General features: G+C 38.0%; 1 protein-coding gene across 2 annotated transcripts in view; it reads left to right on the plus strand.

Moving 5' to 3' along the window:
• Window positions 1-26,718, plus strand: part of TSPAN12 (tetraspanin 12) — a 41,128-nt gene that overhangs the window by 11,334 nt on the left and 3,076 nt on the right. The window contains exons 3-7 of one of the 2 annotated variants that reach the window (XM_059473008.1): window positions 691-773; window positions 1,404-1,539; window positions 15,624-15,698; window positions 19,938-20,045; window positions 22,861-23,004. In XM_059473008.1, coding sequence (XP_059328991.1) covers window positions 691-773; window positions 1,404-1,539; window positions 15,624-15,698; window positions 19,938-20,045; window positions 22,861-23,004 — 546 coding nt within the window. The remainder of the gene's footprint in view (window positions 1-690; window positions 774-1,403; window positions 1,540-15,623; window positions 15,699-19,937; window positions 20,046-22,860; window positions 23,005-26,718) is intronic. The other variant, XM_059473009.1, reaches the window with a different exon arrangement.

The following is a 26,718-nucleotide window of genomic DNA, read 5'->3' on the forward strand; positions in this document are numbered from 1 at the left end:
GCTGAGGTGGTGGCAATTCTAGGTGGGGAATTATTGCCCAGTTTTGGGGATTTACTTGCTGTGGGAGCAGTCCTAGTGAAAGTGCAGTGGCTTTATGCCTTTGAAGTGTCTGACATGTTGGATACCCAAATGCTTTATATGGTTAATAATTGAAATGCAGTTAGTTTTATTTTCATTTTATGGTTCAAGAAACTGAGGTGTAGTATTCATGGTGTGACTGTGTCAGAATGAGCAAGAGAATCAGATTCTTCTAAATTTAACCCAAGATAAATCTTCTCTCTTGAGTGTCAGTGTATCAGGACTGCTGTATCAGCTTTTTCTTCACTAGCTGTGTACCTGGGCATGGCTTCATGGTTTCCTGCAGACTGATGTGTATCACTTGTAACCCTGAGGAGTCACTGATTTTAGCAGTGTAAGCACTCCCTGTTGTTTCTATGGTTTGTTGTGCAGTGGTGGGAGAGGAGCCAGCAGTAGCATCACTACATGGAAAAGATTATTGTCACTGGCATCCTAATACTTGGGCAGCAAACCAATTCTAAGCATATAGAAGTACAGTTTTGGGGACAGTATGTTGTTCAAATAAATGAATGCATGAAAGATGTTAGTGATGATTGATCCTCTGCTTAAATTATGAATGATCATGTAATTTGCATTAAACACATGATAAATAACTTAATGTTTTCTTTTTAGTTGATGTCCATCAGCATATTAGGGGTTTCTGCTTGGCTGAGAGACTACCTGAATAATGTTCTCACTTTAACTGCAGAAACAAGGTAAAGCTTTAGTTAAACTTCTAATCTGTGTGGGTTACTGATAAGGGTAGATATTGTTCATTCTGTGTGGTAAGCTTCTTAATTAGGACTTGTAGAATTCAGAATCTTTCAGTTAAGCTGAACATTGATGTATTGGAAGGTGCATTTTTTGCCCCAGTTTCGGGCACCAGTTGAAATTAGAAAAAGGGGAAGGGTAGGGTTTCAATCATGTGCCTTTCTCTTCTGACAGGGATCAATTTTTGGTCTGTTGACAACATGTAATCAGATTATATTACTTTTTAGTTTTGAATACTTTATTCAGTCCAGGGATTTAGAAATTCTATTAATTTTATTACAGCAGTGCTTATGAGCACTGGTGATGAAACAGGGCCTCATTTTGCTGCATACTGTGCAAGTGCAGGACAGGAAGATTACCTTTGCTCCAGAGAGGTTTTGGACAATGCAGTTTTTGGTACTCAAATGCAGCATTTGGCTTTAAAACCATGTTGAAGAGGTTTTTGTGAAATGTGTAAGGTGCTGGAAAGAATGCATCTGCTAATCACCATTTTATTCTTAATGGCTGTATTTTTTTCTTTTATATCTTTTTTTGTGTTTGTGCTTGTTTTGATTACTGTTCTGATTGGTTTTTAGGGTGGAGGAGGCTGTCATTTTGACTTACTTTCCTGTGGTCCACCCAGTTATGATTGCAGTCTGCTGTTTCCTCATCATAGTTGGAATGCTGGGATACTGTGGAACAGTGAAAAGAAATCTGTTGCTCCTTGTCTGGGTATGTTTCATAACTTCTGTTTTGTTTCAGGAGTGTTAGAAAGGTTTTAATCCACAGGCACTAGATAAATACTGATTATTTTTTATTACCCTGTTGAGTTACGGTATCGGTGAGGAATTGTAATTGCAAAGCACACAGTGGGAAATAATTTATTGCCTAAACTGCATTATGCTGTGACTGAAAGACAAGCAGTGTCTCAATTGCAAAAATTCACTTCATTTAGTAGAGGAGTTGCTGAAGGGAAAAATAACTCAAACTCTTCAGTAATAATAATTATAGGGACATGAGTCTGAGTACTCCCTAATAAACCCGTATGCTGCTGTTTTGACTCCTAGCTGAGCAACAGCTACCTAACCTAGACTTTGCATTATTCCACTGCTGACTGTGTGTGTAAAGTAACAGAACTTGTAGGTGATGAAAGTTATTCTGAGTGTGTTCAGAAGCTTCTTTTTCTCTTACATGGATGTGGAATTTTGCAGTTGCATTTGGTTGCGAGCAAGTTTAAAAATAAATTCCAAATACCCATCTTCTTCCTTCATTTGGAGAGTATATAACTGAGCTGACAGCAGCTGAAATGTGGTAGTCTCTCCTGCACAAAGCTTTGTGTACAGTTTAACTGTGATGTGGCTTTGACTGTCAAGGGAGCTAAACACCATGTTCTTCATCTGGAAGTCAGTGAATTTGGGGACAATTAAAGAAACAGTCAACCAAAAAATGCCGCTCCAACAAAAGCCCATCAAGTTCACACAAATTTTAAAGCTTTAGAGTTAAAATTTTTACTCTGTTGGCAGTACTGAAATCCAGGAGATCCAAGAGTGCCATGTATCTGTATGCTTCTTAAAAGTGTAGCTGTAGCTCTTTGCAGAATTGGACTTTGTTTTTTAACGTGAGGATGAGCAGGATTCCAAGCACTCTGTAAGTTGAAGAGAGCAGGAGCAATGAGGTTTATCAGAGGTTTATCAGACTTGACTACTGTAATTGCTATAGGAGAAATCAGACAGCTAGAACCCTTCAGCTCTTGGGAATATCCAGGGTCCCATACAAGTAGAGTTGGGCTCCTGCTGTTTTTTCACTGCACTGTGTGTTAGATTCTCACAGAGTGCATTCAGTTGAATTTTTCTTGTGGATCTCTGCAGGCTTAAGTATGTGACACCTAAACCTCACAGATTTTGTGAGGTTTAGGTGCCACATAAAACACCATAAGAAATTGGCTGAGATTTATGGAACCTTTGCTTTTCTCTAACAGAAATATTCTAACTGCAGAATAAACAGTTGCAAAACTTTACTGTGGTCTTGTATTAAAATATCTTTTTTTAAATTTTATTTGAGAGGGTTGGAGAAAGCTTTATTTGATATTTCCAGCTGAATGTCTGTGACAGAAGTGTTCCTCAGTTGCAAGAGGGCAGTGCTGTTTCTCTTTTGGATAGTTTGTTCAGCTTGTATGCAGTGTGAAGATTGTTCTTTCAAAACTGTATTGTTGGGGAAAACTCTCATTTAAATCTGATCATGTTAGAGTAACAGAATGGTCATGCATTTTTTATTTCTGGATCTTAATATTGCAAGTCAGTAGAGACAAGTTCTAAGACAATTAGTTATGGGCATGTGTGTAAGAGTAATGGATTAATGTCATTTCATACCATATAATTTCTCTAGTAATCTTTCTTACATATCTTAAAATGGCTTTGTACATATTTTTGTTTTATCTAAACAGTGAAAGTACTAAAATATGATAAACTTACTAACATTAGGGGTTTTTGTCAGGGTATAAGATTTCTTTCATAAAGTGTTCTTTATTTTATAGTGGTGGTAGTTTTTAATACTAGTTAAATTAATTAAAAGGTAAAAGTAACTATATGATGTTGATCAGTGCCACATAATATCCGGGGAAAGAAAAAGCTATTTTCAGTATAAGCTTTGAAAAAACCCACCTTACTACTTCAAGAGATAATGAAGTTAAAACTAGTTTTGACCTTCACTTTATTTACACTGCAAGTGAAAAGAAGAAATAATTTCTAGCCTTTAGTACCATCTGGAAATAAATAATTTGAAGTGTGTTTAGGCAGTCAAGTTAAACTAAATCAAAACAAGACATTTCTATCATTTTATGTTGCAATATTTCATTTTCAGGAGCTTGAGATTTGCTCTTGCTAAAAAAACTGATAAGCAAAACTAAATTATATCTTCCTAAATATGTCATTGTCTTTGATTGATTGTCAAATGAATGCAGTTATGTTATACCATACAGAAGTATGCCCACATAAGTCAATGCTTCATTCATCAGACTAATCAGAAAACTGGTGGATCAACAAAATGAGCTTTTGTTCAGCCAGATGAACTAAAAGAAAAGAACCTTCATGTAAAACATTAACAACCTCTTCAATCATGCTTTTAGTCTTCTTTTTGAAGTACATGAAAGCCATAATGATGGCATGCACAGATAATTGGATACAAGTCTTGACGTTCCTGGCAGCATGCTCATTGCAAGTGCTGATGTTAATTGAAATGGATTTTTGGAAAATGTAATAAAGTGTAAAGACAATAAAATAAATACAGTGTTCAGTTTTAATACATTTTAATACATAATCATTTTCATTTCGTTCTTGAAATTTTGTCTTGGAGTTAAATGCTTGAAACATTTCTGTCTTCACGTGGGGGCATAAGTATAGATCAAACTCATGTTTGCTCAGCTTAATAGTAGGAAAATGTAAAACCTCAGTCTTCTGAGGTGCATGCTCTGGACTTTTTGTGGAACCAGCATTTTAAAGCTATGATAATTTCATTTTAATTACTTCAGAAATATGTCCTGTAGGGTAGTTGGTCTGAAGAGTCCATGTGTACCTTGAGTTTCTATATTTTTTTGTATGTGATTGACCAACATTCTCATGTAGAAGTAGCTGTGATGCCAGCCTAAAGGGGAAGATCTGAGCTCTTCCAAGTCACTGACTTAGATGCATGAAAAGTGCAAGGATGGGAGAGTCCCAATTTTATGGTGGTTGGTACAGTTCTTTCAACAAGATTGCTTCTGGATTTGAAAAAAAATACTTTGCCTCTCTTCTTCTGAGGCTCTGTTTTGGATTGTTTTCAAAGTTTCTTGTGCACATTGCCTAACTGAAAAAACCCAAACCCTAACAAAGTGCATATATTCTTTAAGAGTAGTAACCTAAGGATGTGGGTGGGTTGTTTTTGTTTTGTTTGTTTGTTATTTTAAAATTTTGTTTGGGTTTTGTTGTTGGGGGGGTTGTTTATTTGGTTGGTTTTGTTGTTGTTGTTTGGGTAGTTTTTTGAATTCTTGTTTTATTAAAATAACAAAAGTAAGCTCTGGTGCTTAGCAAGAAGAGCTTCATAAAAATCTTACTTGAAAATAATTGCTGGCTGAAATTTTCATTGCAATTTCTTGTATTTTTAACCATGACTTTTCTGTAACTGCAGCATTCACATAGCACAGGATTCAAATTTGTGTGTGTTTTCACAAAGGGGAAAACAATTAGAAATATTTGATGGTCAACAGGGCAAAGCCTGTTAATGATTTTTATCACATAGTTGACAGAGTAATAAATATTCCTCAGAACTAAACATTGTTAGACCCTGTTGGTGTGTGGTTAAACAGCTTATTAATTCAGTTCTGGTGGAACCTGGTTATAAATAGGACCCTGGTAGACTAAGCTGTGTAGTGAGTTGAAACACAGCCAGACAAACCATCATTAAACTTGTGGTTTCTGTAAGTCTATCTAAAGAATGCTGAGATACTATTGACTGTATCACCTCTTGTGGCAAATACTTCTATGTACACACACCCATTTCAGTCCATGTGGATGCAGAGGTGACAGGGTTGATTAAATTTGGACATCTGCTATTTTGCAAGATACCAATAATTGCTAATGTTTTCTTCCTAGAAGGCATTCTTACACTGTGTGAAATGTTAGCTGCTCTACAGTACCACAGCATCAGCTCTTCTGTAGTACTTATGACTACAGTTGGCAGGAATTAATATGAGACTTCAGTGATAACAAATTTTGTTGTCTGTTTTTTTTTCCCTTTTTGTGGTAGCCTGTGTTTCTGCAGTAACACATAGTATAGGTTATTTGCTCTGTAGTAAGAGAGGATGTTCATTCCTATCCATGTGGACTCTTAACACAGTTACAGCTGCTCCAGTACCTTGTACTAACATTTGGCACTGGAATTGTTATTTACTAACCAGAAGTATTTCTAAATTATTTAGATACCAAGCATTGAAGGGAAGAAACAGCTAACAAACATACTTGGTGTAAACCCATGGAGTTTAGTATTAAGCTGGACAGACTGAGTTTGTATTTTGTGGCTTTTATCAACAGCCCATTTACAAATGTGCTATGAGTGGGAGGAAGACAGATTCACAAGACAGGTTGGCCTACCTTGTTTGAAGGACTGGTTTAAATGTGTTCATAATACTGTAGTTCAGGTTTGATTAGAAGACAGTACTCTGCTAAACCTCAGTTTTAGATAGCCTAACTAAGAGGCTGAATATAAGCTTGCATTCTGAAGTACAGCTTGTTTACTGTTCCACTGGTAAGAGAAAATACACTGAAAGTTCACCAATTTTTATTATACCCCAGTATATGAGCAACTTTCTCAAAAAAAATAGAGTATTTCTTTCTTTCCATATTTCTAACTTTGAATTCAGAGGTAAACCCCTGGAGATGATGCCTGTACTAATTCCTATATATCTTTTTGCCTTGAAATGGAGAGAAAGTGTCTTTCCTATTTAGATCAGGATTTTTAAGGTTCAGACAAGTTGTTGGATTTTGAGACAGATTTTGGTGGTGCCACAGTGTCACCACAGAACTAAGCCATGCTTTGCAGGAAGGTGTGCACTCTCTAGGGCTCCCGTCTCTGTGGAGTGGAGTACATTGGTCCTGGGGTTCAGTGCCAGTCTCTCTGTCTTCCTGTGTAGGCATGGTGCATTTTGTTGACTTTGTCTTCCCTGACATAAATAAATCCTTGCTGTGTATGTCCTTAAAAGACTTTTTCCAAGGCAGGTGCTTTGAAACAGTTCCTGATTTCCTTGAGTGGGAGAGGGAGCAGAGGAGACAAGAGCTGCTTGGCCGTGTGGGATATTGGGAGTTGTGTAGCCATGAGGGTGCTGCCTGCAGAGCACAGCAAGCAAGAGCAGCTGTGTGTTTGAGCAGCATGGGGAAGCATTACAGGAATTGAACTGGTAGGGGTGTCCGGGTCTTCTTGCAAGTACTTGATTTAAATCCAAATGCTTGCTGTCATCATAGTGATGATCTGCTGCTTTCAGCCAGGCACTGAGCAGCTGCCCTGAATGCTCAGCAGTGTTGCAGAAGCAGTGCAGCACTATTTGTTGCTGTTATCCAGTAGCTCCAAGTAACAAGAACTGTCTGGCCTCTTGAGGGCAGTTCAGGGAAATGCATTTGACTTAGGATAGCAAGACTGGATAGCGCCATTAGGAGGCCATGAATTTTAATTCTTTTCTGTATATTTCTTCAATAGTGAAGAGACCTTTGCTCTTGCTTTAGGAAAGAGGCACAGTGCTGAAGGGTAGATAACTACTGGCAGTAGTAATTTCATGGTTTCAGTGTTTTCTGCATGACACATGCTGTCTGGTCTCCTGTGCCATGCTTTTTGCTGCCTGCCCTTCTTCTAGGCTCACCTGATGGGAAGTGACTACTTTGGTTTTGGGGACTTATACCACGAGAGTTCATTTGACTCTGTGTCACTGTGTTTGCCCTCATGATCCTTTTGGAGCAAGCCTTGTAGATCTTCCTTGTTCCTGTTTTCCCTCATTGCCACCTGTTACACTGTTCATACTGCTGCTTCCCTCCAGGTTCTTGAAAGTCATTGATAGCCAGGGCAGTAGAGGAGAATGAAACAGCATCAAAACTGAAAAAGGCTCTGGAATAATGCTCCAAGTTCAAAAGAAGAGGGAATATAGTAATAAAAGGGTTGGTTAAGTAATGGATGTGGGTACTACAAAACTATAGAAAAGACAGGGACTGATATGCTTGTAGGTTCAAGGCACTGGGGTTGTTGAAGGGTAGAGAGCTGTGAGTGATACCAGAATGGGAACGAGGGCTGCTGCACTTGACTGAGAAAAGATGGGGAGCTGCTGAGATGATATATGGTCTTGCTGCCTTAGTGTGGGGTTTTTCCCCCCATCTGTCCTTTCCAGCTCTTGTTTTCTCATTGCTTGTTTGCTCAGGTTTTTTTCTCTGCTGAAATGAATAGGAAATGGAAGAAGTTCCTAATATCAAGGAGGGAGTATATGAATTCACAAAGCCTAGCCAAATCTCTGTGTCTTGTGTGAGGCACAGCCCAGCCTCACTGATGGGGTATGCCTTGCTGCTGCTGTTCAGCTGCATTCTTGTTGCCACAAGCTGAGCATGAATGGATGTCCTGCCAGGTAAATGAATCTCTTTCTTGCTGAATCATGCCATTTTGTCTATTTAACCACAAAGGCACTTTGCTGTGTGCCTGGGGGCTGGTTTTGTATCATAAGACAGTTTTATATTACAAGAGCAATTTCTTCACTCAAAATGTTGATTGTTTGAAGTGTCTTGGGGCATGCTGAAGGAGAGTCATTGTGTATCAGCACCAAATGGGTCTATTTTACAAGAAAAAGGGTTTTCTTGACTAAGGAAACATTTTTATGGTGTGTAATTTCCTTGGTAGAAAATAAAGAGCAGGTGGACAAATGAAGGAAGCTGTGTCTTGAAAAATCTGTGCAAAATAGGAAACTTTAGGTTTTGATATAAATCTTATGAAATAGGGGAAGACCAAGGGGAAAGGGAATATGACAACCCATAAGAAAATAATGATTTAATGTCTGTCTTCACTGATGTCCTGTTTGGTACTTTACCTAGCAATAACCCTTATTTTGGGAAGTTCACTGACTTGAGGTAATTGAATCCTTAGTAAATAAATCCTAATAATTGTTTGAAGTGTGTATTTGCTTATTTCCAAAATAATACCAGTTTACATATATAAGCAAAGATAACCATGAAAGTTAAAATTTACAACAGGTGAAGAATATCCCACAGAAGAATCAAGGCTGTGAGCAAAAATCTAACCATTCATAAATAATTTTATTTAGTTTTTTAAAAAAACAAATGGCTTAGTAAAAATAACTTGGATACATAGCTTTAAAATCTAAATCTAGAATGTTCATTGCCATAAAAAATTAATTTAAAAAATACTTATAAAGTTTTACAAAAAAAGAGGTGGACTTTGCAAAAATCGTAGACTTCAAGACATTTTGACAAAATCTTGTGATCTGGGAAGCCAAATCTAAGAAAATAGAGATGCTTCATCATTTTTGTGTGAAATGTATTTATTTTGAAGAACTGGATGACATTCTGTAGCTTATGTTGCAAGTTGGTGGTTTCAGCTCATTTCCCTGTTGACTTTTTCCTGCATCTCTCACAGATTTCTGTGTTGTCAAGCAAATAAACCAAATTTAAAATCAAAATGATTAATGGACTGTTAATTCCTACAGGGCAGGGCTGAGGGTGCAGGGGAGGGAGGCAGGGGAAAATTTGTGCTGCTGAAGTGGATAAACAGGATGTCAGTTTTCTGTGCAGATTGTCTGATTCAGTTTAATGAATGTTTGCTCTACTTTTAAAAAAGATAGCTGGATTAATCATTAAAATAACCTTGTTACTTTGTAAACTGACAAAATAATGGGAACCATATCTCCTTAGTTATTGAAGGAGGAAGGACTTGTTATGTTTTACTCAGAACAATTCTGATTTCTGTCGGTGATCCAGTGGTGATGGTCATCTGAGGTTTCCCAGAGGGCAGAGAGATGTTTGGATCGCTTGCATCTCAGAAGATCAAGGCCGATGCTCTCAGGCTGTTAGCCATTGGGAAATGCTATGCATAGCTCTTGAAATCTGATGGCATTTGCTTTACATACCATATGCTCTGATCTTTTAGAGGTTACAGTAAGGTTTCATCTGCAGCTGCCCTCTTGGAATTTCTTCAGCCCTTGCCCTTTCCAGAGCTTTCTTCACCTCTAATGCTGCATAGAACATGTTGCTCAAGAAAGCAGAGTGAGACAGCAGGTCTGAGGGGAGCAGAGTTGTTGATCAGCTACTCTCTGTTTGCTCTATAATAAGGGCTGGGTTTTTTCTCAAGTCTGAGGGGGAGAAAAGGGCTTTGTATCTTCTGGGAGAGAAATGTTTGGGAGGACAGTAGTGAAGCTTGAAAAAAAAGATGTTTATGAAATAAAATGCAGGTGATGTGAATAATGATTCCTTAATAAGTACACTGATCCTTTAAAGAAAGGTGTATTTGCTCAGAAAATGAAGGATTTCTACAATCTTCCAGAGAGGTTCTTCAAAAGCTCCCCATGCTCTCTCTTCACTATATTGCAACTTTTTTTTTTCTGGCTCCAGTAGTTAGCCCCTGCCTGCCACAGCTGTTTGCTTTCATATACAGAATGCACTCTTGCTTTCTCTGTATCTGGAAGTGAGCTTAAGAAGTCAATATTTTGTCTGTGTTGTGTGGTGGGATATATTTGTTCTCTAGGGATTAATTAAGTAGATGGTGAAGTCTTTTCAGGTTGACAGTACATTTCTGTCTGTCAGAACAGAAGAGCATGATGCAACATAAAATCAAAAATGTCTGAGTGAGGAAAAGATAGACTGTACCATTCTTGTGCCTTTCTAGTTCTGATGAAATTTGGGTTGACACAGAATCCTGTCCCTGTTCATGTTCATGGCTCTTGCTTCCAAATCACTTTTGCAAGCTACAAACAAAATGATCACGGGTATGAGTGGACTCAAAGGAGCATGACTGGGGATGTGTTCAGGTCTTTAATTCTCCTTGTGCACAGGCTAGCAGCACAGTTTCACTGGTTATAGTAGCTGCTGGCTGATGAAGCATTTCATAGTTCAGTGGCAACAAATTACTGAAGCTGTCAGTGGCAGAGTGAAAAAATGTGAAAAAACCCCATCACTTCCAGAACATACATGGGTACACTCAGCTTTGTAGTATGGCAGCTCGTATCTGCTTGAGTTGCTAGGCAGCAGAGTGCTATAGTGACCACTAAGTACCTTAAGTGACCAAATTTCTGTTGTAGTTCCTGTTCTTAGCTTTGTTTCTGACAGAATGTTTACAGAGTTCAGAAGGACATCCTCAGAGGACAGTCATGCAGTTGTGTCTGTGCCAGTAGGATCATCATAGTAGCTGAAGTGGGGCACTGGCTGTGACATTGCCCTGGCTGTTGCACTGAAGTAAACTACTGTATGGCACTAAAGTTTTAACTCCACTTTTCCTTTGCTAAATGTAGTTAGAATTCAATATTTCTGGTGTTAAAAAATCTCTGAGAAGAATTTAAAATCTCCCTCCATGTACTGTGTTTTCTTAGTCCTCTTCATCGTCCTGTAGCCATGTTAGTAACAGAAATAGGTTATTTTTCACCAGTTCTTTTCACCTGTTGCCTGAAAAGCATAAACAAATTACATTAGGTTATTAATTGCAGGTATCATATGGTATATTCAACACAACTGCCGTGAGAGTTTTATATTACATATCTACAAAAGATTGTTGCCCACTACAGTTTCGTTGCCCTTAAGTTGCCCACAATTTCAACAAAAAAATCCTTTACTCAGCAGGTTGGAAAGCCATGAGGGAGAGATTTTATACTTCATGTGTCTGCTCTTTGCTATTACTCTCTGAACAGAATGGGAGTAGTTGTAAAAAAACACCTTTTAAACAAATGTAAAATGCCTTAGATTCAGTAAAAGTGATTTTGTGCTTGCATTTGCTATTTTTATTTGTGTTTTTGTCTAAGTGATTGAGATGATCAAGAAAGAAATATGTTCCTGGAATATATTTGGTGGTGGTAGACATTAGCTTAGCTGTTGGTAGAACAAATGTAATACCAAAAAAAGCCTGTCATAATTTACTTAGAATAAACTAATTTTGTAACTTAGTTTTTAGTCTTAGATAGAGAGATAGGAAGACATTTTGGGCATATGCCGGAGCACATATGTTCCATTTATGGAGCACTGGCGTACACTAGCATATATGGAGCTTGTTCCCTTTGGTGGGGTGCTGCTGTGGTGCGCAGAAATTTTATTCAGACTAAATTTTTTTATTATATTTATATAGCCTATACAAACCTTTATAAAAATAGGTTTTAATTACTTTGATTTTTAATGCAAATCTGAAAATACCATGTATGTTTTTTAGTGCTTTATCAGGTTCTGATAGCCTTTATACACATAATAATTTGAATTAGGACAAAACCTATTCAATACTAGTCCCTGTTTTTTGGTTTGGTTCGGTTTTGTTTTGGTTTTTGTCTTTATATACTTGATGGTTACCTCCCTTCTGTAAATTCATCATAATGGGATTTGCATTCACTGTCCCGCTGTCCTTTCTGTCTTAGAAATGAATTACCTGTAGATGTGAACATGGGGTTGTTTGACTTGCCCAGGAGCAGGAGCTCTCTGGAGGCTGTTACAAGTTAACAGTAGGTGTGTGTAAGCTGGTAGCATCTCTGCACTAGTATTAGTATTGCAGTGATGGGATTCCCAGCTGTTGTGTGTTGTCTGCATTGGAGGTTTCAGCATTTGAGTACTGGCTGTGGATATTTTTGTGGCGGTGCACCACATGAAGACTATTCCAGCAGAACAGGGCTGGTGATTACATATGGAGTATCTTTACTATCTTTCCTTGCCCCTTCATGCCTCTTTGCATCTCTGAAACTAGTTTTCAGAGTAATGACTTTGTTTCTATTCTCTCTTCTTGAATGTTTAGTCTCTTGCACAGGAAAGGAAGGAGAACATGATTCTCCTGAGCCCCCAGGCCCTTCACCTCTCTTTCAGGACTGATGTGCTGGAAAAACAGAGTTGGTTAAGCCTCTGCAGTCTCCCAATGCTGCAAATGCAAGTGCTTGTGCAGTGTTCCAGGTGTTAGATGAAATATTCCTGTTGGAAAACTACTGCTTTACAGAGCTTCTGCCTCCCTTTCTTCTCCCTCCTTCCCTTCCAGCCTGTGACCTGTAGTACAGCAGGCTTAACGAGGAGGTTGCAGGAGACCAGCTCCTGCTAACTGACAACATCCATTTTACAGTGGAGGGATGCTGAAGTTGAGTATCTTGGCCACAAGCATGACATATGGAGCAGTAAATGGCTAATGCTTTATTTATTTTTTAAGTTGGCAAGTATTTTTACTTTGATTTATTACTCTCTGAAGAGTGTTTTCTGCCAGTATTTCAGTCATTCAGCTTCTCTCAAGGAAGCAACATTTTAGGTTTTTCACAGTTTTGCTGGAGGAAGAAATCCTTCAGGGAAACTGATTGGTTTGTATCAGGATCAAGGCACCAATCCAGTTTTCTGATTACTTCGCATGTCAGACTAAGGAGAGAATGATAGTGATTGTAAATGGTCTCCAGTTCTTAAAACAATCACAGAAGTTAGAAAATATCTATAGAAAGTATCTCAGCAACGGCCAAGAATACTCTGAGGTAGATGTTCTGTAGAAGGCACTCTCAGGGACTTCTGGCCCAGTTTAGAGTGTGATACACAGCTGTGCTCCTCAGTGAGTTACCCATCTTTATGACTGTAAAGATGGCCCACAGGAAGAAATATTAATCCTGCTTCAAAACAAAGTTCCTATTTCTGGCAAGAACCAGAAGCATGGAAATGCAGGAAGATGCATTTAGCATTCAGACTCTTGGGGAATTTAAGTGGGAATGGAGTAAGCATTGAAGCCAGTAATAATTTCTAGATTTGGAAGATGGAAATTAGGGGTAATACATTAAAATAACGGTTAGAGGACTTTTTTTTCCCCAGAAAAAAATCTTATTTAAGAAGTATTTGTTTTGCAAACCATTACATAGAGAGAGAGATAATACTCCCTTTCAGTAGGGGAGAGAAACAACCTCCTGTGTGTGAGTTCAGTGTGCATGCAGTCGCTCAATTCAGAGCATGGCCTTTCATGTGTGTTAACTCATTATTTTCTCTTTTATGTTATGGACAGAGATGGGCTTTCTCAGGACAGAGAGCTTGATTCTGCAGTGCCCTGACGTGTGTATAGATGTAGCTAGTCAGGGGTGCTCGGTCCCTGGCAGAGCCAGAAGTGGGTTATGAGTGAATCTGGCTGAATAGTTTTCTATCTTGGGCTGTATTCAGGAATCAGAGAAAATCTTGGGTTTGGCTCTTCTGTCTTCTACCACAAACACTCTTAACTTACACACTGAGAAAGATGGAGACATTTCAAATGTTAAACTTGAGGAATGAATTAAATATTAGAAAAAACTGCAAATTAGGAGTTTTGCGGAGTATGTACACTCCCAGATGTATAGCTTTCACCACAATCAGTGATTTTTGTATGAGACTCGGAGATGGCAGACAATCCCAAGCTTGTTATTCAGTTAAGAGTATAAACCCACTGAAATTTCTTCTGACAGCAGAGAAGGGAAATGCACTTTTCATTGAAACATGTAGTTTTTCTGCCTCTCAAAAATGTCGGTGTTAGTCATAATGCCCTTTAACTTTTTTATATTATAATTATTTATTAAGAGAGCCTGTGGCACTAAAGCGTGTGGCATTCCTTCCTGCTTCCAAAGTGAGTACTTAGAAAAGTAGATTTCTATGTTTACTGTACTTTAAAGAACCCTTTGCACAGCTACTAGGCACTGCAGTGATAGTAGATACATTGCATAGAAGCTCATTAATATATATCTTAGTAAAAGCGCTGTTGTTCTTGGAAGGTGTGACTCATGTTTTTCCTCTTTTGGACCTTTGGAGGATGACCTTTTTGGTTATTGAAGACCTATACTGGAGCTCTGTGTGTGCTTACAGTGTTGATTTGTAAGGAAATGCAGTGTGTTGTTCAGCTGTAACAGCTGTAAAGATGCCGTGTGACATGATGGAGACTAGTGAAACAGGAATCCTCCTTTCAGTGCCATCTTCATTGGATAGGCCTTTGCAGGGGGAGGGGGAGAGGGTATGGGTACAGGTTTCTCCTTAAAATTAACATGACTATTTCTACACACACTTCTTACATATCTCTGTGTGTGTCTGCATGCCTAATTCAAGGAGTTAGATTTGGCGAGCAAGTAGAGATTAAGGCAAGACCAGTAGCTGCCCAGGTATCTGTGAATTACTCAGTTCCAGACCTTTCATTCAAATGAATGAAAAAGGTAATATGTAGATGACTGTTAAAGCCCAACATTTGTGGATTTGTACGCTGTTTTATACAGAGTAAATACATCTTATTTACCCATTAATTAAAAAAAAAAAAATCACCATAAGTACATGTTTTGTGTCCTAAATAGATTCCAGAATGAAATAATTAATTAGAGGCCATTTGGCATGTATCCTACTGATGGAGTTACATATTTGTTATATTCTATTCTGTTATATATTGTGATGTTGTTTGTTTGATTTTCAAATGAAATTAAAATCCATGAAGCCTATAGCTTTAAAGTCTTGTATACTGAGAACAAAGGGAAGCTCAGTCCACTGACATGGAATAAAGTTGGGAGTCAAGAACAAATGAGAGTGTACTTCTGCTTTAAATAAAAGATAAAAGGGTTATTTTTAGTAGGGAACACCAGTTAAAACAGCCTTAAATTACACGTAGCTTTATCCTGCAGTTCAGAAAGGGTTTGTTGATGCTATAAAGAAGACACTCCTGCTCTTTACAGTTGCAGCAACCAGTTTTTCTTAAGCGTCCTTACCAAGGTTTGTACTTCTTAATTTACACTTGTATTTCCTATTTTTAAATAGTTCAAAGGTTATACCTTCTAATAGTAAAAGATATTTCAATTAATCTCTAAATATTTGTACGTTGAGACCAGACCTTATATACCTAAATCACTTTGATAAGAATGTAGTTTTCAAGAAAGAAATGTCTCATGATTTTAGCTTGTATAAAGTTTGCTGCCTGAGTCTTACATATTTTGGTTACAAAAATGTATTTTTGTTTCCACGTCTTAAACCATGTGAAATTTTAATAATATTTTCAGATGTTCTTTAACTTTGAAGAAAGACTTAACAATATTAAACTTTGAAAAATATTTTTATTTCAAAGAATATAAAAAATAGCTAAGACCATTCTGTTTTCTGCAGTATTTTGGAAGCTTGCTTGTAATATTCTGCGTTGAACTGGCCTGTGGTGTTTGGACCTACGAGCAGGAAATAACGGTGAGTCAGAAAAGGAGGCTGCATTTTTTCAGCAGAATAAAACTAAGTTTTCCATTAGCTAGCTGTTTTCTAATTGCTGTAGTGTTTATCTCTGTTCATTATTCTGACAGTTTAATTTCAACTGATTGCCTTAATTTTAAACAGAGAATTCTCCTGAGGGAGCTTGTCTGTCTGGAAGGCCCTGTCTGGGTTTCTCCTTACCCCCTCTATATTTGAGAGCCAAATCCTTCATCCCCCCATTTAAGAACTTAATTTTTTGTTAATTGTTGCTCAGGCAGGTTCTCATTGAAGTCTTTGATATTTTTGAGGATAAATTAGAACTTCAGGCTTAAATATGGATTTTGAGAGAGGAGATGAGAATTTGAAGGGATTTTGTCCCGAAAGTTCTTTGTGTTTTAAAGGGTACTACATTGTAAACAGACAGCATGTTCTTTCCATAGAGGACTTGCTGTCTGCTAAAATCTGCACACTGCCTCCACAAGCTATAAATGCCAGTTTTAAGCAAAACATGTCTTGACTATAAAACACTCTTCTGTAAACTTGTGAAGAGGTTTTATCTTTGTCTAGTTTTTATAACTACACCAACCTTTAATTTTTCCAACTGAGGACTTGTAACCATCATGTAAGAAAATAGGTAAGTGTTGAGCAAATTAAACTGGAATGTAACTGCTGGCTGCTATATCCTTACATCTTGTATTCAGTCTGGTACATTTTTATGAACAGAGGGACAAATAATTTTCTCTCATCTGCCAAGATATGCCCAATATAATGGTCTTTCCAACAGTGAATGACAATTATATTGCAGTAAGATGTTGAGGTGGCTTTCTTGATATTTACACAGTACTTGGACCAAAGGAATTTCTGGCAGATTTGAAGTTACATAGCAGGACTTTTCATCAGAATTCATTCCCTTGCAGTACAGATTCCAGGAAGCTGTTCTAATATAATAGAGATTGAGGCTGTTCCTTTGCTTTAAATGTCAGCTTGTGTTGATTCATTTTAAAATTGGGAATACAGACAAGAGGCATTCTTCATGTTATGGGCGCAGCTGCCCTCTGCAGGGGTTTTGCCGAGGATGATTGTTACAACTAAAATGCATAATTCCACAAAAATCTTGTCAGTAGAAAGTGCCTGAAATATCATAGCCTTCACAGCACTGGAATGTGCTTTTTCAACTTTCACTATTTAGTTAGAAAACCTGAAGTGTGGTGTGTTTTAGTCTGACCCCCAAGCTTTTGGTTATCTATTATTCTACTGAAATCCAAACCTGGATGAAGGCTGGCATAGCCATACCATATCTTATGTCACTGGTCAAGCTGTTTCCCTCAGAAGGAAATATGGCTGTCTTTTCAGCCCTTTGCTAAAGGAAGCAGCACTGGATTGTGTGTCTGCAGCTTCTGCAGTGGGTCACAGAGCAAACACAGTTGCTCTTTTTTTTGCTTTTCTTTGTCTCTTTTCTTCTCTGCCTATATATATGTTTTGTTTTTTTTTTTTTTTATTCCTCATCTCCTGAAATACTGGTTTAGGTTGGGTCTTTCTGGTTGTTGTTTTTTTGTTGTTTTCTCTTTTCATCTGATTTCTTACTGTTATTCCCTTTGTCCTAACGCTGTTCTTCATGTGATGAGGTGGGTTTCTTGCGCTGAAAATCATAAGGAATGTGGCAGTCTTGAAGAGAAAAGTTATTTTCTAGTGGTTCTTCCATACCTGTGCAGGTCATTCCATAGAATGTGCTTCCTTCTACTCCATGAAGATAAGACAATTCACTCTTATAACCATAGAGTTGTCTTGGTATCATATTGGTTTCAGTGTAGCATTAAATCACATGAGCCCCTGGTGGGTTTCAGAGACAGTTGGCATTGGTGTAGGTGGGTGTGTAGTGGGTGATGTTGTCAGAAATGTCAGTGATGCATAACTGCCTCTGCTGATCCAGTATGGGCTTTCCTTGGTATGTGGACAAGTTGAGTCTCTAAGAGTCCTTGCATAAACAGCTTTCCTACCAGCTCATGATAGCTCTCAGCATGTAATGTGCCTCATGACTAATTTATTCCACCCACAAGATTGAAAAGCCAGTGTGGGTCCTGGGCTTATTTATGCATTGATCAAGCTTTGATAGTCATTAAAAAAAAATAATGAGTAATTAGATCTCAGTGGCAGACTGAGCTTTATAGGACTTAGATTGAAATCAAAGCAGCATCTCTTACTTTTGTTCGTCTACACATGAGTATTGGGCATAGTCTGACGAGTGCATCTCAGTCGTGTATTATTGTGCACTGGTGTGTATACGAGGTGACAGCAAGATATTTAATAGGTACCTCAATGTACTATTACCTGTACAGTTTTACCTGTTGGTATTCTTGCAGCAAACACACAGATTCTGGAATCCCTCCTTAGCTCCAGCATTCAAATTCCTTCCCTACAGTGGGGTTTACATTGTTTCGCTTTGCTTTTAATTTCCTTCTGTCACTTCTTGAATTTTTTTTTTCCCCGATTTCCATTGATTTCCTAAAGAAGTCAGATATATTGTGTTGTGGATGTAACCTTGGAATGTGTTTAACTCAAATAAGTTAATTAAAAAATATTCTAGCAAATATTTGCTTAATTGCAGCACTGTCAAATATTATCCAAAGAAAGTGGAGTGCTAGCTTACAATGCAGACGAAAGAGAAATGCATTGAGTGCAAAACTAAATTAATTTATTATAGTGACCTATGTAAATGTTTGTGATAGAAATATCCTATGATAATACTTTTATGTATTTTTAGTACTCTACTGCAAACATATTTTTCATGTGAACCATCGTGAGTTCAATGCAAAAAATCTGCTAAGTGAAAGGCACATTAAATTTCTGGGACCTTACTATTACATTGACAATATGAAGCTTTACTAGGGCATCAAAAATGTAGTATAACTTAGCAGTGGTAATGAAATGTTATCAAATGTTCCTATTTGTATTATGGGCTCAGGCAGGCAGTGATTGTCTCTATATTTTTTGCAGAGCATCTAGCACAATGAAGACCAGTTCCTTGAGAAGTATTGTGCAAATTTTCTTTTCTTAGATAACATTTGTTGCTATTTACAGAATTCCCTTACTGTCAGCTTCAAATTGAATAGGAGAGCAAAGTTATGACTGCTAGAGGAGCTGGGCTCCCCTCCCATCCAAGTGACAGCTGATATTGCAGTTGTGTGTTCTTTCACCATGACTATTAAGGCTGATAGAGACAAGGCAAAACACAGCATGGATGATATGTGGTGACATAGAATGGTGACTTCACTCTTCAGATCCTTGTTTTGTTTTGGCACACTGAAATTTGTGCTGCTGAATTGAAGTGAGGTTTTGATTTTGACTCATAACTTCACTTTATGCCTGGTGCCATAGCACTTGCCTCTGTTCGTTTGCAACAGTTGCTAACTGGGGTGTCATATTCAGACAGTGGAGAGCTCCAGCACCTCACTTCTGAGTTGTCACAGTTGAAAGAAAAATACTTCAGGAATCCTTTCAGAAGAGAAGATACTCACAAGGTTGTGAGTGTGTTTGGGAAAAAAGATCTTAGGGCCTTGTCTATACTTCCTTGTTCCTGTTCTTGAACAAGTTACTGAAACGGAGCACATTCAGTATACCTGTGTGCAGGACTCCAGAAAAAGCCAGAAAATGGCTGAAAAAACTCCAGAGATAAATTCTATCTCAATTAATTTTACATATGTAGAAGTTAGGCATTTAGATCAAAGTTTTTCACCTTAGACAGTGAAGTGAATTGGAGACATAAAGGGAACGATTCATCTGCTCTGTTTAAATCATTTATCTTGAGATGAATTTTCCTATTTGGCGATCTGTTTATTTCTACTAAGACAACACCAGGGGGATGCCTAAACTAGGGCAGACAAATACCAACCCTGATGACTTGGATGGGACTCAGTTCAAGTTTCATGCCAGGTAAAAAATCTGGTAATGATATAAATAAATTGTACTAAATCGTGCCTGAATGTCTCCAAAATGTAACTGCTTTTCAATGTGCATTAATTTGTAAGCAAAGGACACAAATAACTTTTCCTTGATATTTTAAGAAAAGCTTGTAAAGTATCAGTATCATAAAAATTGCAACACTTGTTTTCCTGTTTTGTTTGTGTACACAGTTATTTTAGTCCTTGCACTGGAAAGATCTCAGTACAGATGGAACCTGGGGGTTTGGAGCCACAAGCCTGCTGATCCACTGTGTCAGTCACTTCTCTCTCCTTGCTCCAGGTTCCAGTGCAGTGGTCCGATATGATCACACTGAAAGCCAGGATGACCAATTATGGCCTACCTAGGTACCAGTGGCTGACCCATGCTTGGAATTTCTTCCAGAGGGAGGTAAGATAATAGTTAATTAATGAACTGAAGGAGTACCTGCTCAGTGAAAAGGTTTGGCTTTAAGTGCGTAGGCAAAATAAATGCAAGTTCATTTGGTATGAAACACTGTGTAATGTCCTTTACCATCACTTGATATCCAATTCTTTGCTTTTGTAGACCCTAAAGGTACTTAAACACCGAAACCAGAATGTTAATAAATTAATTTAAATTGCTAATGTTCTCATATCTTTTTTCAGTGAGGTTAGGACACCAATACCTTTTAGGATTACGATAGCATTAAAGGATATATGATATATGTTAAACTAAAAATCTGCAGGTAAAGTAAAATGACTGTATCTGTATGTTGTTTTAATATTAAACTGTGCTCCCCTTCCCATAGGCTCTGTTAGTTTCCTTTCATGGAGCTGTCATGGTTAAGATTTGTTTAGCTGGAAAGGAATGGGAAAGGAAGTTTCCAAAATGATGCCAACACTGTCTCTTTGGCCGAGGTTTGTGAAAGTGATGAGGGTTTTTATTTCCTTTGACTGGGGGGTGGGAAACAAACCAAAAAGCTTCCTTGTGTATTCGCAGCTTTGCCCTCTAGCCTACTAAAATTCAGAACTGTTTTTATAGAATGAAGTATTATGTTACAGAAACATGAAATTGCCCAAGGTAAAACCCATTAACTCCAAATATAACTCACGTGCAGGAAGAGGACTCTTTAAATGCCTGTCATTGTGCTGCCCTTGTTGAAATCTATCATTGTTGCACAGATTTCCTGTTTATTTAAACATTTCCTGGCAGCACTTGGTTAGTCTGTATTTATACTAAAACCTGGAAGAAAGAGGTTACACACCAGCATCCCCCTCCTCCCCCACCCAGTTCCCTGCTCTGGCCATGTGAGTGCTCTGTGAAACTGAGTAATTCTTCATGTGCAGGTAGAGTGTTTATGTCTGTTCTGTACCTGAGATAATACAGTCAAATGGTCACTATCAATTTGCCTTGAATAGAGCTGGTACTGTATCTTAGTTTGAGTGTATAGGTTAATTAAATACTGCCTCCTCTCCTAGTTGTTATAGTTTCATCATAATGAGTGGTTATAACATGAATATTAATAATAAAACTTCAACTAAGCCCTGATTTTTCTATGGGAGAAGAATTTCCTTTAGAAGTTAGAAGAAATTTTTAGAAGTTAGATTTTCCTAATGACACCTGTGACCAGATGAATGATTTGGGGAACTGAGAAAACTCTTTTACAGTTTCTATTTAACTGGTGGGCTCTCATTTATATTCCATCTACCCATAGTTTAGATGCTAGATGTATGAGCCTGGTATGTGCTTTATGTCTGAGTAAGCACTTGTGGCCTTTCTTCAGTCAGCAGAATTGTAATTGCAATTCTGTTCAAATCTGTGTTGCAATTTCAAATCTGTTCTGTTAAAATCTGTGTTGCAATTTCTGTTCGGAGGTTCAGTCCCAATCAGCTTGTTATTCTTTCTTCTGTATCGTTTAACATCTGAGGGAGATGGGAAATGTGTTTTCCCCCAATTCTCTTGCTGGTCTGATATCAAAGTTGTGACTGTGGTAGGGAAGATGGAAAGGGTGAACAAAGAAGAACTTGGTGGGGGAAGAAAAAAAAGAAGAGATCAAAAATATGAGAAAAGGGTGTTAATTGCAATTGCAGTGAGGCGCCAAAGCTTGAGCTTTCCTTAAGGCCCAGTGCTGGGAGGAGTTTCAGTAACAAACCAATACAAACCTAAACACGAGAGATGTGATATGGAAGGGAGAAGTGAGATTTTTAGGAGGACTGGTGAATTAAAGGCACAGTGTGTGCCAGCATGTCTGGGCACCGATCTGCTTGGTTGTGAGCAATGAGTGGTGTGGAATACAGCACTGTGGCTCTGAAGCAGGTGGAGAGGGCCAGCTGTGTTCCCAAGCCTGTGGATCAAAGGACTCAGGGAATTACTTACACTCAGGCTGGCCCTGGAGGATGTTCAGGCAGGGAAAGGTAGCATCTTATTTCTGCAGCAAACCATCTTTTCAATCATGTCAAGTCCACATCCAGTGCCAAACCAAAACTAATATAGCTGCTTCACCCTTTTCTATGTGAAAGCAGCTGCTAATGTGAGAGACTGGTCATTTGGCTTTTAATCTCAGGGTGTGCTTTGCAGAGAAGAAGATAGGTTGTTGGTCCTGGTGGGTTTTGTAGCTCATCTACTTTGCAGCCAAACTTCCTATTTTTGTGGTTGATTCTGTTGCAGTATTTATTTTAATGTGATACACCTTCCTTCCATTATCAGTTTTCTTTTCAGCATTTGTGATTTTCTATACATTTTGCTTTTTTAATTTTTTTCTTCTATTCAGATAAGTCTGTGCTTTTTCTGTTTACAGCAAATGTGTCTGTAGTTGTGCACTTGCAAGAATAGTCCTCACTAGTATGACCTTTTTCTGCTCCTCCTTTCAGCCACAGGTATACCTGTTCATTAGTCAGCATTTTGACATGAAATTGTGTTAGTTCCTTGTAATAAGGATAGGAGAATCCAGAGACAGGACAATTTCTGTGAAGCATCCTTTGAGGAAGCAGTTGGGATTTAAAGGACAGAGCAGTATGTTGGCTGCTTCTCAAGTATTCATTGGTCACTACATTACATTTTTCATGTTCCTTTTATGTCAAAGTACAGCAAAACAAGATATATGGAAACACTCATAGGTGGTTTTTTCTATGTAAATATTCTGAAAGTTGGTATTAGGAACTTTGTTAGGTTTTTTGATGACCTACTTAACCTGTTGAAGAAGTAGCATCATTATTACTGATCTTGGCTAATCCTTCCTTTGCAGTTTAAATGCTGTGGCGTGGTGTACTTCACAGACTGGCTGGAAATGACAGAATTGGACTGGCCACCTGACTCCTGTTGTGTCAGGGAGTTCCCAGGATGCTCTAAGCAGGCACATCATGAGGATCTCAGTGACCTCTATCAGGAGGTAAGGAGAAAAATACAAATATATTGGAAGGTTTTGTGCATTCTTCCTGACCCAGTAATTTTCCAAATTCATAATTTGCAGTGCAATAGAACAATTCTTTTGTAGAGTAATTGCGTTTATGGAAAGTGTTTATGGTTATTATTTGCTAATGCTGAAGCAGAGGGAAAAAAGAAGGAAAAACAAACCCACCCACACACCCTTACCTGGAAGTGAGGTGAGTTAGTGGCAATGCTGTTAAAACTTGAGATGTACTTAAAATTTGAAGTGTTTGTTTTATATTGGTTAGGTTGGAGTTCAAATTTGTTCTAATCCAAAAGTTATAAATTAGGTGTGACATAATGTCCAGGCTGTATCCCATCAAACTGCCACAGGGTAAGTGGAAGAGTATTTTAGTGAATTGTACAGTGAAGGATGCTTTTGATAATTCCTTTGACAGATGAGAGCTCTCTTGTTAACAGGAATCATGTCAGGAGGCAGATAATTTGGTTGTACTCTGAGCATGTATAGAAACTTGTGAAAGTGCTCTTCCTATATTACAGTATGATCATTTAAAAAGAATTACAAAGAAAGCCTTAAAACAAGGCAAGGACCTGTTTGAACTTGAAGTGGGTAAGGGAGGTCATCATAGCACGATATTACTGTTTTTAGGGTGAAAATTATAAAAACAAGAAAACATGCTCTCTACTAAAACTCTCTTCTCACAAATGTTGAGTGAGGTGAGTAAAGTCACCTTTTTCTGAAAACTTCTTTGTTAGCCAGTTTTTATTTTTATGGTAGGAGATCTCTGAAGACCTGTAATTGTACATTCAGTAGCAGTAGAATGACCAGCAGTCCACGTAGTCCAACAGCAGACAGGAAGTGTGGCTCAGTCACGTAGTTGTGAGGATCTGAGAAGAGATGCATTCTTCACTGGATTGCTTTTAGGGTACTACACAGTGCATAGGAAGGAGGATGGGCCTTAGAATCATGCTTTCAGATGCTGCAGCATGAGCATTTCTCCAGTGGATGATGCAGCTCTGCATTGTGGAAGAGTACCCAAAGAACCATTTTCTTCTCCCAGTCTCACAGGCTGTTTAAGACCTGTTCTTACAAGAATCTGTTGTATGGCTCCTGTTAAGGAGCTATGGAGCAACAACTCTGAAGCAGAGGAGATTCACTATATAAACAAGCCAAAATGAATATTAGCTATTGGCAGGAAACAGTCAAGTTTTGGGGAAATTTATTTGTGTGGTACTATGAACAGAAGTTATTTAATCTAATCTGGACTTTCAGACATGCATTTTAGGAGGCTGTGTGCTTGCACTAGGAAGAGAGAAGATAGAGCAGCCAAAAGGCAGGTGCCTCAGAGGCCAGTCTGTGCTAGGAACCTTAAAGATGGTGGCAGAGGCTGGGGTTTTTCCCACCAGTTACTTGTAGACCTTCTCTTGCCTTTTGATAAGGCTCACAGCACTGACAGCACTGGTTATGCTTTAGAAGTGTCAGTCCCTGAATGAGAAAGGCATTCAGGCTTCTTCTACCAGTCCCCTACGCCTTTTGAAAAGCTAAAAATTGTGGCTTACTCTGCAGTAATGGTTGCTTTTTGTAATACTGTTGCTGCTGTTAATGCCATACAGACAAGTGTGTTGTAGAGAGCCTCCAAGGAGTATATAGAAGATGTAGAACATTCATTTGCTCCCTGCCTGAAATGCAGGAGTATGTAAGCAGTGTCACTCGGTGAAAAACTGTTCTTTGAGCACAGGAAGCTCAAAAATTTCTGAGAAATCATTGGAATGTACTGTGAAAGTGAAAGGTTTTCTTTTGTCACCTCTTTTGCTAACCTTTCATGCCCCTGCCACAGTCCAGGAAAATGGTTCTTTGAGCCCTTCATATAGTCAAGTTCTTTTGATTCTGTTTGGAGAAAATTAATAGCCAAAGGTGATTATTATGTAGGACATAATAATAAGTGTTAAGACCCACTTGATAAAAGAAAGACTGCTTGGCTTTTTTTATTTTTCCAAAAGAAATCTGAAGGGCACACTTATGGTTCGTCTCTTACTGTACCGCAGAGCATTTTGCATGGATTCAGCAGTTAACAAAAATTTATTTTTGGTTCTCCACTGCAGAATCCATTCCAAAAAGAGACAGGCTGTGTTCAGTAGTATCGGCCACAAAAATACTTCATTTCTCTTTGAGATACATACAATATTTTGTTGGCAAAATGTTTCTTTGCATGGCACTTGCCTGTGGGGTGTCTCACAGACTCTTAGAGTATGCTTGCTAATAAGTTTATCAGTGTTATGCAAAAACAGCTTACACTTGCAGGACTAATCTGCCTAACTTCTGCTTTAGAGAACTGAAGGAAAAAGCGTTTTTAGAAAGTGATTCAAACCAAACTTGCATAGTCTGGTGGTTTGAGAGGGAGCCTGATAAGATTAGCCTCGCTAGCCTAAAATTGGTTTATGTAAATATTTGGCAAGTCCATTCTGGTACTTCAGAAAAATTCTTTGTAGTACTTCAGAAAACTGAAGTTTGGTTTGTCTGGGACTGATAAATGTGGTTTTTTTTTTTGTAGCTGTGCTGTGATTTTTTGCTGGGAACTCAGAGCTTTCTATAGTCTAAGTTGGAATCCTTCACAATTTAATTTTTGCAGAAAGAAAGGTGACTTACAGTTCTGCTTGAAAGTACTTTTGTCAGGAATCATATTTTCCCTGCTGGATATTGAAAGCTATTTTTCAATTTCTTGAATTGCTTTTATTCTGATGAGTTTCACCTTTGGTGCAGTTTCATGAACAGATTGACCTTAGAGCATGACCTTCACACATGGGAGTGTGAAGATGATGATGTGGCCTTGGAGGTTTATTGTGGTCTGAGGACAAGAGGAGCTCTGCCCATCTTGTGATTGGGAGCTGCAGTGTAGATAAAATTATTGGTGGGAATCAATATCTTTAAAAAAAAATTTGAACTTGCATGTTCAATATTATCTTTTGGTTTCTGGCATAATTTAGAGTATACTCAAAATTTGCTTAAATTATTTTTGTCTTAATTTTGGTTTGGTTTAATATTTAATTTTACAACTTGCATTAATATAATTTTGAGTATACTCAAAATTTGGGTGTACAAAAGATTTGTTGAGTTTGCTGATGGCTTATTTTTTTGCTCACTGAAGTGCTTTATTTCAGTTCAGATTCTTACTCTATGAAGTAAATCGGTAATATGTGCTAAATAAGAAATACATTCTTTTTTCTATCTCAAGACTGAAAGTATAAAGCAAATAAATCAGGCCTTTAATCTATAGCTTTGTAGGAATCTGAAGCTGATTCTCCTGAAGGATTGCTGCAAAGTTTTAGACTATATTTGATTTGTCAACAAGAGCTCCCTATTTAGTGACAAGCTTTTGCTGAGGGAAGTGTATTTATGTACTGTTTAATTGCAGGCTGCCAACTATGGAAGTGTCACATAAGCAGAAATAAAATGCATGAATGTGAAGTTAACAGTGCTGGCTGTGTTTTCTCAGATTTGAAGCTAATTTTGAACATGTATTAGAGCAGAGCTCTGAGAGCATCATTGAATGGAGGAAAACAGTCCACCTAGGCTGAGCGTAATTTGTCTCAGTTCTGTGTCTGTGTACTGCAGGAGATGTAGGCATTAATGGTATTGCTCTCTGTTAGCGGGTGTTTTCTCTAGGCAACAAATGAACTAAGTTTGAATATTGCTGTGGTAGAACATTTTTGAATT

Source organism: Ammospiza nelsoni, chromosome 5, assembly GCF_027579445.1.
Source record: "Ammospiza nelsoni isolate bAmmNel1 chromosome 5, bAmmNel1.pri, whole genome shotgun sequence".
Lineage (NCBI taxonomy): Eukaryota > Metazoa > Chordata > Aves > Passeriformes > Passerellidae > Ammospiza > Ammospiza nelsoni.